Raw genomic sequence first — 9,824 nt, 5'->3', positions numbered from 1 at the left:
GAAAGAATAAAATTGTATTTTTGCTTAAGAATGATATAACAAAATCTTTTTAATTGGTAAGATATCTAGATGACATAGCAAGTCACTTAGGATTAAGATCAAAATTTTTAGGCCTTATTAAGGCCAACAATCATTTTCCTTCTTCTAATACCCTCTATATGCTAGCTAGAAAATTGCTTGTGCCATTCATCAGAAATCTAAGTAGGAAATTAACTTGTCATTCAAGGTAACCACTGTAAGGTAGTATAGTGGTTCTTGTCTAGTTGGGTGTGCTCTCTAACTTAGGTTCGAATCACGACACTGTCAAAAGTAGCTTGGGGAGGGGCTGCAATGCTTTGCTGGTTGTCCGGGCCTCAGCAGATTAGTCTTTGAACTAATAAGCTTTTGGGATATCGTGATCTTGATTAAAAAAAACAAAAAAAAAACTTAGTCAATCAAGGCTCATTGAAACTTCAACTAGAAGTGACAATCCAATAATCCATCACTAATCATATTATATCCAAAAGCCACCTTGATCACACATGCTAGTTCAAATGAGAACGAAGATCTAAGCAGAAAAAACGTGCCACCCAAGAATCGGCAACAAAGCCGGACTACGGAGCGAGATCGAAGCACATGCAAACATTGCCGTCCCCGATTCCCGGCATCCCCTGCCACCATCACAAGTCACAAAGAAGAACTATGCAAGCGCAACCCTAATGCTAGCAACATCCTTGTCTCTGCAAGGATCGACGACGTACGTGATTGAGATCATTGATCACGTATCTAACCCAGGCCGAGCCGGCGAGACCCTATTATACAGACCAATGTTTGTTGAAGTTTCAAGTTTGGTCGTGATTCTCTAAATTTAGGAAAAATGATCGAGGACGTTATAGGAGACTCGGGTTAGACGTTATCTGTAGAAGTTTCTGTGATGATATTTTAAGTGGAGGTGCGTATTCGATCACCTTCTCTCATTTGGCATAGTGCATGGAAGGGCCAGCAGTTAAACTTTGTTGAACACCAATGAATTGGGAATCAAATTAGTGGAAGACTAGTCATCGATCAGGATGGAAGAAGGAATTTGGACATGTAGAGTAAAAGTAAAGGGGATAACGTACTACTTTTGGTTTAAACTTTAAGACTAACAAGAAAATAATTTGCTTACATGTAGAATGCATATTAAGATGAGGAATTATACCTGCAAACACTAAGTCACACTTGTATACATAATATGTGGAGGGTTAGCTATGTTTATCAACCATTTATTATTCATATTCAGAAATGGAGGACGCTTGAACTCGAAATAGAACATGTCTCGCTAGAACTTTGTAATAAATCAAAAATATGTGAAATAAAAAAGGTTTTACAATTTGTTTAGAGGCACTTAATCTTCAGGATTGTAGGTAGTTGTCATTGTCAACGATAGGATACTGACGCTGCAAACACACAGTAATTTAGTTTCGTTTTGACATCGTAAAATGAAACATTTCCAGATAATTACCACTTGATCGACTAATTCTAATAGTAACAAGTAGATATATGATCAGACGAAAAAAATGTAGAACTATATTTCGAGAATTTTCTCAGAACTTTTGCCTCTTCTTATATATTGTTGCTAACTTATTAACAAATATCGGATTTTGCAGGTCCCAAATGGGGTCGCTATTTTGTTGGTCCAATTCAGTTCCTGGTATGCTATGGTGCTGTTGTGGCTTGCACTCTTTTGGGAGGGCAATGCATGAAGGTAGTTACATCGTTTATCCTTTCGATCGACCTCCAACAAAGTATTTCATTCCTTAATTTTGATTGTTAGTTCTTTTTCTTTCTTAAATTTCATAATTTTCTTTTGCAGGCAGTTTATATGCTGACAAACCCAAATGGGAGCATGAAACTTTACGAGTTTGTGATCATATTTGGATGCTTCATGCTGATCTTGGCCCAAATCCCATCATTTCACTCACTCAGGCACATCAACCTGGTCTCCATGATCCTTTGCCTGGCCTATAGTGTTTGTGCTACTGCTGCTTGCATCCATATTGGTGCGTTCAATAAGCACTTCTAAACAGAACCGACACTACTCTAAACATAAAGATTTCATTTCATTCACTTATCAAGCTTGCATATTTTCTCAGGAAGCTCTTCAAAAGGGCCAGCAAAGGACTATTCCTTGAAGGGCAACAGTCAGAATCAGATTTTTGGGATCTTTAATGCCAATGCCATCATTGCTACGACATACGGCAATGGTATCATTCCAGAAATTCAGGTCTGAAGTACTCCATTTTTCCTTGAATAAAAATTTAATGCAAAGTTTTGTCATGCATCCCGTACAAAACATCACAAAAACCTCAGAGCATTTCTTTTCATACCTCCTTTTTAGTTGTCTGAAATAATTTTGGCACCGTAAAAGAACTTTTTCAAACTTTACAAATAGTTCTTGCTGTTTATGGGAACTAATTGTTGAAGTATTATTTTCGGTATATAGGCAACAATCGCACCACCAGTGAAGGGAAAGATGTTCAAGGGATTGTGTGTTTGTTACACAATAGTCACAATGACTTTCTTCAGCGTTGCGATATCTGGCTATTGGGCATTTGGTAACCAATCTGAAGGTCTCATCCTTAGCAACTTCTTGTCCGATGGTAACCCTTTGGTGCCAAAGTGGTTCATTTTCATGACCAACATTTTCACCATACTCCAACTTTCAGCTGTTGGTGTGGTAAGCAATTAACTAGCACTGTGTCTGCAAAACTCTTCTCGTTTCTGATTATATAGTTAACCACACACTAAAACAACCTATATTGTTAACTACTTGTGCAGGTTTATCTGCAGCCCACAAATGAAGTACTAGAGAGAGCATTTGCAGACCCAACAAGCAAAGAGTTTTCAGCTCGAAATGTGATCCCGAGGATGATCTCTCGGTCACTGTCTGTCATCACGGCAACAACCATAGCAGCAATGCTTCCCTTTTTTGGGGACATCAATGCAGTTATTGGAGCTTTTGGTTTCATGCCCCTCGACTTCATCTTGCCTGTAGTCTTCTTCAACTTGACCTTTAAACCATCAAAACGAAGCTTTATTTTCTGGTTGAACACCACTATTGCCGTGGTGTTCTCAATCATGGGGGTTTTAGCAGCAATTGCAGCTGTAAGACAAATTAGCCTGGATGCCAATAGTTACAAGTTATTTGCCAATGTATGATCTCATCATCTCATCAGGGAAATATCACTCTTGTGTATGAGCATTCAGCTGAACTACCATAGGTCATTGCTTGGGTGCTTGGGAGGAATCCATGGTATGTCTCTGGTTTGATTCCCACAATTGTAATCAAAATAGCTTTAGCTTTCCACCCTGTACAATGACCCTATGATTTACAGAAACTCTCATTCTAAGACTATCATGTACTCTAATTTGGGAGGGAAGAAATAATGTAATAGGATCTTCAAGATTGAGTCAAACCTCCTATTGTGATCGATGATCATCATTGCCTTCTCAACACAACAAGATAAAAGCTTACATACAAGCTGTTCCTGTTGCTGACATGCGTATTCCTGTCTTTGTAAGTTTGTATTGCCAATGATGTTTGTTGCTCTATCCCTTGCTGTTAGTGCTTCCCCTCTTTATATTGCTGATAATGCATATTTGCTCTCTTTGTATCTCTGATATTTCTTCTTGCGCTCTTCGCTACTATTAGTTTTCAAGACTCAATAGTCAATACCATTCTTTGAGGTAACAGGTTCAGTTGGATAAAAATCAATGCTGAAAGAGCTTTGTGTTATTTAAACATAGAACGTTTGATTTTGTCAATACTGAATTACTGATGATATCAGATATTGGTTGATCATCAATGACAATTCGAGCAAAGCTTACGCCATGGTAGCAACAGTCATAGCAGCAATGTTTCCATTCTTGGATAAGGATCCTCTCCTTGGGTGTTAGTTATCCTTGGTTATCCTTGAGTTCTAATCCTGGTCGTTCATTGACAATCCAAAGGCTAGTAGTACTCCACATCAGCATCTGTCTCATTATTAATGAAGATCAGCATTTTCAAGGCTAACGACGCCATTTTCTCATTTCTTTCCGTCAGTTTCGTTCTTCTTTGTTCCCCATCACTTCGTTTCTCTCGAAATCAATACGTCCCCTCATATCTCATCTTTCATCTTGTAGCCATAGCTTTTGGTTTTTTCCTTCAAATCTGCAGGTTCAGGTCGAATAGCTGATGATTTCAAAATTGTTGTTTCTGATGGATTCGTCACAATTGCTCTGTCAAAGCTAAATCCAAGAAGCTGAAAGATGGTAGTTTGTTGCGAGTCTTGGACCAGAAATGGATACAATTGAATCTGTTTGTGATCGAATTTGAGTGGGTAACTTCTGGAAAACAAAACTGAAAACACAACAACATTTCTTCATCCTAACTCTTTTTTGCAACTGAAGCAAAATTGCAGAAACTGAAACTGCACAATGAGAACCCAGATCCTGAAACCCACCTTAAAATATTCTAATATTTATCCAAATCATTTCAATTGACCTAAGAGAAATAATGGGTTAGAATCTGGAAGAAATAAGAAGGGATGAAAATCTTTTGACGGGAAAAAGGAGATTATATGTTGCTGGTTTTCTTTCTTTATCCAATCCCAAACTATAGTTATTCAATTCAATCCCAGATAAGTATCAAACTTAGTTCGATTCGACTCGAGGAAAAAAATTCTACTATTCGATCTAAGAAGGAAAAGGGATATGGCATACTATTTTTATTAGTTAGATACCTCAGGCTATTGTTGATGGTGGAGTCTGAAATTTCATTAGAAAGCTGGTGATGGAGACGAAGAGGAAATTTCAAAAACAAAAAGATATGGAGACGAAGAGGAGGAGGAGGAGGACGGTGACGGAAGGAAACGGAGAAAAAGTGGTCGTCAGTGTTGAAAAGCGAAATTTTCTCATTAATGATACAAATGCTGAGGTGGAGTATTAATAGCCTTTGGATTCTCAATGAACGGCCAGGATTAGAACCCAAGGATAACCAAGGATAACTACCACACAAGGAGAGGATCCTTATCCTCCATTCTCTGCGGATATTAATTCAGTGATCGGGGCATTTGTGTTTGGTTTTATCCCTCTTGACTTCGTTTTGCTTGATGTGCTCTTCAACTTGACCTTTAAACGAAATCTCATTTACTGGTTAAACATCACCATTGTTGTGGAATTCTCGACCTTGGGAGTTATACAAATATGCCTCGATGCTGAAACTTATAAGTTATTTGCTAGGATTAAATTTATTTTACCTCTTAAGGTTTGGGGTTGACTTCATTTCAGTCCCCATTATCTCAATTTTAAAAATGGGAAAAATACTTGTGACAACCTATACTTTACACTTAAAACCAGTTATGTCCCTCTGTTTTTAAATTAAACTGGTATACTTTTATACTCTTAATTTTTGACAGTTTTACCATTTCTGTCAATTTACAGTAAAAAAGACCGTTAAGTTGCTAAAATGACTAAAATGCCCCTGTTCAAAATTAATTTTATTTTTTCCTTTCGCTTTCTTAATTTTTTTTTCTATTTCATTTATTTCTCTTCCCTAATTTTTTTTTTTCTATTTTAGTCTATTTCTGTTTCTCAATGAAGGAGGGGAGAGAAAGAGAAATATAAAATAAAATAAAATTAGGAAGAGAGAAAGGAAAAAATAAAATACGATTTTTAATAGGGGCATTTTAGTCATTTTAGCAACTTAACGGTCTCTTTTTGACCTAGGAAGCACGGAAGCGCCGGGATGGTCACGCTTCGCGCTTCTGAAGCGGAAGCGCCGTGGAAGCGCGGGGAATCATCTGGAAGCGCGATTCTGGGAAAAATGGGGTTTCTGAAGCGCGGCGGAAGCGTCCGATTCCGATATGGAAGCGCATGACTTCGATTTGGAAGCGTAGACAAGCACTGTGGCTCAGCGGCACGTTGATCTTCTTTCAGTCTCTTATGTAATCGATGATCTATCTCGTCCTCTCCTTGACGACCCCTTGATCGAGAAAGGAGAGACAAAACAAATCTGAATCTGGGGAGAGAGAGAGAGAGAGAGAGAGAGAGAGAGAATTGAAGAACAAAGAGAAAAGAGATGCTGAAGGGAGAAGCCAGAATGAAGATGGACTATTCTTCTTCTGTTCGTCAAGTCAACAAAGAAGATGGATGGCTTCCACTCTCCTGATTTGCACACCCACGTGCTAGTTGTTGTTTTTTTTTTCTTTCAAAAAGAATAGAGTTTGGATGGGATTAATAGTTATTGTGGGATTCTATTGTGGGATGAATAGTTATCTTAATAGTAGATAATTATCTTGTTAAGAGGCTAAACAATTAAATAATTAAGAGGTTGCAAATTGTTTCCTTAATTTATATTTATTATTAACAAGAAATAAGAAGATTTGGAAAACTAGTTATATTGTTATTTTTATATTATTTTATTCCACGCTTCCAATAATTTTTGGAAAAAAATGCTTCTGCGCTTCCGAACGCTTCGCTTCCACGTTTCCGCTTCCGCTTCCATGCAACGTAGCTTTTGACGGTGAACTGACGGAAAAGCTAGAACTGTTGAAAATTAAGAGTATTTGGAGTATACCAATTTAATTTAAAAACATAGGGACATAATTGTTTTTAAATGTAAAGTATAGGGTGTCACAAGCAGTGGTGTAGCTAGAATTGTAATTTAGAAAGGTCAAAATTGAAAGACCATTAAATCATTTTGAATAAATTTTGAGAATAAATGTGATCCTTAAAGCACATATTAGTAAGATAAGAATTTGTATTAATTGGATCAATGAAGCATATTAACAGCATAGATTTCTATATCATTCCATTCATATTCATGGATATTTAAGCCTATTTAAGATTTTTCTCAAAATTAAGAAGGATCATTTATGTTTCATTCTATTAATAGTGAATAATAATTAAGGCTAATTAAAACATTTATTAAATTTGAGAGGGATCAATTGACTTCCCTCGTCTTAGGCTAGCTACGCCCCTAGTCACAAGTATTTTCTCCTTTAAAAATTTACCTCCTAAAGTTTACAATTCTCATAAATCATGCCCAATTACTGAAATTTCGTTTAATTTGAACATTAATTTTGACTTTATAACTCATTGCAAGGGCTAAAATATTCATATAACAACAAAAATCGTATTTTAGGACCTTTTATCAAAGATTCCAGGCTATCATTTAATGTCCAAATTGGACAGAATTTCAGCAATTGGACAAGATTTATGAAAATTTGAAACTTTAGGGAGTAAATGTTCAAAATTAAGATGAGGACTACAATGATATTAAGCCTAAACCTCACGGAGGTAAACTGAAGTTAATCATATTTGCTACTATGATCCACTTGAGTCTGCTAGGAAGTATTTCTCATCTTCTTGATCACCCTAGTAATCATAATAATGTGGATTCTCGTCTGCATTATATGATTGAGGCAATACTATATTGCCATATATATATATCAACAATTTTATATTATCAAGATTTCTTACCTGATCGATGGTCCATATTTAAAGGCAATAGATATTTGATAAAAAGTCCAATTGATACAAAAAAAAAAGAGAAGACATTTCACATTAAAATTTTGCCATTCTACTCAAAAATCAAAATAACACAAATATAATTTATTTCTTCAGAACGTACGGTTGCATTCATGCATTGAAGCACATGCTAGTGTCTTGATAAATATAGAAATTAAGTTATATATGACACATAATGCCACACTTGAAAACCAAATGACAAAGTCTACGAAAGTTACCTATAACATGAAAAACTACAACAACAACAACAACAACAACAACAACAAATGGTTCCAAGATATCTCTTATGCAGATATATGTATCTATCTCATTCACCAACTCACTAGTAGAAATGTTGCACTACGTATAGGCTTAGCACCATTCAGCAAAGACCTAAAAGACGAAATTGCAAATAGATGATATCAGTAAACTCATGTCATGTATGTACTCGGCTCAAAGTGTACGTCTTGTTTGTGTTTCATATATAATTGTGTGTGTGTTCTTACGTGTGTGATTCAGAGAGAGAGGAGAGACCTGTTGAGGCTAAGGAAGATGGTTGAGATTGAAAAATGATGTTTGTTGATATCGAACAGGAGTCTCATCCTGGTTGTTGTTGAAAGCGGGAAATATTTGTGGGCATGGAACACGAATCTCATACTGATCTCCTTCATGGTTCGGCATCACTTGTGTAGGAATTATTAGTTGTGTAGGAATTATTGGAAGGTTTGGACTAGCTATCACATTGGGAAATGTCTGTGGGCATGGAACACGAATCCCATACTGAGCTCCTGCATGGTTCGACATCACTTGTGTAGAAATCGTTGGAAGGTTTGGACTAGCTATTACACTAGGGTAAGCAGTTGAAGCCCTCCTTATCACATTCATGTGATTCAACTGCTCCTCTTGGTTAAATGCTCCGAGAATGAGCTGATGAAAATCAAAAGCCATATGAGGCTGATTGTGATTAAGATACAAGGACAATGTATGACACAATTTAGTTTATTAGTTCATAAATAATATCCAGTATAACTGTTTTTCCATATGATGAATAGTTTAAGGACCTTAAAAATGAACACAAGCACCTTTGGATCAATAGTAAATATTTTGCTAGTCCATTAATATATCTACCCATCACTTGGAACAAAGACAGGTTCTAATTGTTTCACTTCTGCTGTCACTTAAATAAAAAAAATAAAAGACTTACTTGAATAGGACATGCAGCTCTTAGTGGTGTTGCTGATAAAACAAGGCCGCCAAAAACCGAATGGTCAGGATTAGCCAATGTAATGGTTAACTCGCCCAATTTGTTGGGTGGAGACATTGCATCATATATAAATGATCCAGAGAGATTGAGGATATCATAAGAACCCTGCAAGGAGGGAGATGTAATTAAGGAATATTATTAGAGTCCAATATTAAGAGCTTGACAAACTTGCATATATTAATAATCACACACAAAAATAGTCATTTCCCAAAGCACACATGATCGAGTATCCTTCTTTCCGTTCACTGATGACTGACACATTATGTTGACTAAAAAATGATTAACACTTTACAAGCTAACTAGACTTGTTTTAGATATCTATAAAACAATAATGCATGTAATTTATAATGTCGCTAGCTATGGAGACCAGTATGAATTTAAGATAATCTTGAAAATTGACCCCTAATAAAAGTAGTATTTCATGGTATATTGTTGAAAGAAATAAAATGAAGAGAATGACTTATATGAATTTCTGAAAAGATCACAAAATTTGTGAGATCATACCTTATATTGTACATACCTAAACTAGACTTGTTGTAGATATCTATAAAACAATCATGCATGTAATTTATAATGTCACTAGCTATGGAGACCAGTATGAATTTAAGATAATCTTGAAAATTGACCCCTAATAAAAGTAGTATTTCATGGTATATTGTTGAAAGAAATAAAATGAGGAGAATGACTTATATGAATTTCTGAAAAGATCACAAAAGTTGTGAGATCATACCTGATATTGTACATACCCTAAAGTAGGACTAGGGTGTATAATAGGGTTTGAAACAGCACCAGTAGCTGCAATAATCCAAAATGATTAATGTTCCTTTTCTCTTAGAACTCGTATTCTTTCAAGGAGGTCCTACAAAAGAGAACAATTCATAACAACAACAACAAAAATAAGAATAATAACAACAATAAATCAGCCCATCACCATTTGGTGTAATGGTATAAGTCTCCCCTATGTATGTGGGAGGTCATGAGTTTGACTCACAGTAGACTCGTTGTTGCATTTGAGTTATTTGATTGAAAAAAAAAAAAAAAAAAACAA

The 9,824-nt window shown here is 36.0% G+C and overlaps 1 protein-coding gene across 1 annotated transcript in view; it reads left to right on the top strand.

Moving 5' to 3' along the window:
• LOC101303198 (GABA transporter 1-like) overlaps window positions 1-3,641 on the top strand; it is a 5,768-nt gene extending 2,127 nt beyond the window's left edge. Inside the window, exons 3-7 of the mRNA XM_004293999.1 lie at window positions 1,629-1,726; window positions 1,835-2,021; window positions 2,115-2,245; window positions 2,465-2,698; window positions 2,800-3,641. Coding sequence (XP_004294047.1) covers window positions 1,629-1,726; window positions 1,835-2,021; window positions 2,115-2,245; window positions 2,465-2,698; window positions 2,800-3,180 — 1,031 coding nt within the window. The 3' untranslated portion in view covers window positions 3,181-3,641. The remainder of the gene's footprint in view (window positions 1-1,628; window positions 1,727-1,834; window positions 2,022-2,114; window positions 2,246-2,464; window positions 2,699-2,799) is intronic.
• Window positions 3,642-9,824: the final 6,183 nt, after the last annotated feature.

Source organism: Fragaria vesca, linkage group LG3 (assembly GCF_000184155.1).
Source record: "Fragaria vesca subsp. vesca linkage group LG3, FraVesHawaii_1.0, whole genome shotgun sequence".
NCBI lineage: Eukaryota > Viridiplantae > Streptophyta > Magnoliopsida > Rosales > Rosaceae > Fragaria > Fragaria vesca.
The sequence above is the reverse complement of the archived record's forward strand: the minus strand, read 5'-3'. Positions and strand labels throughout refer to the sequence as shown.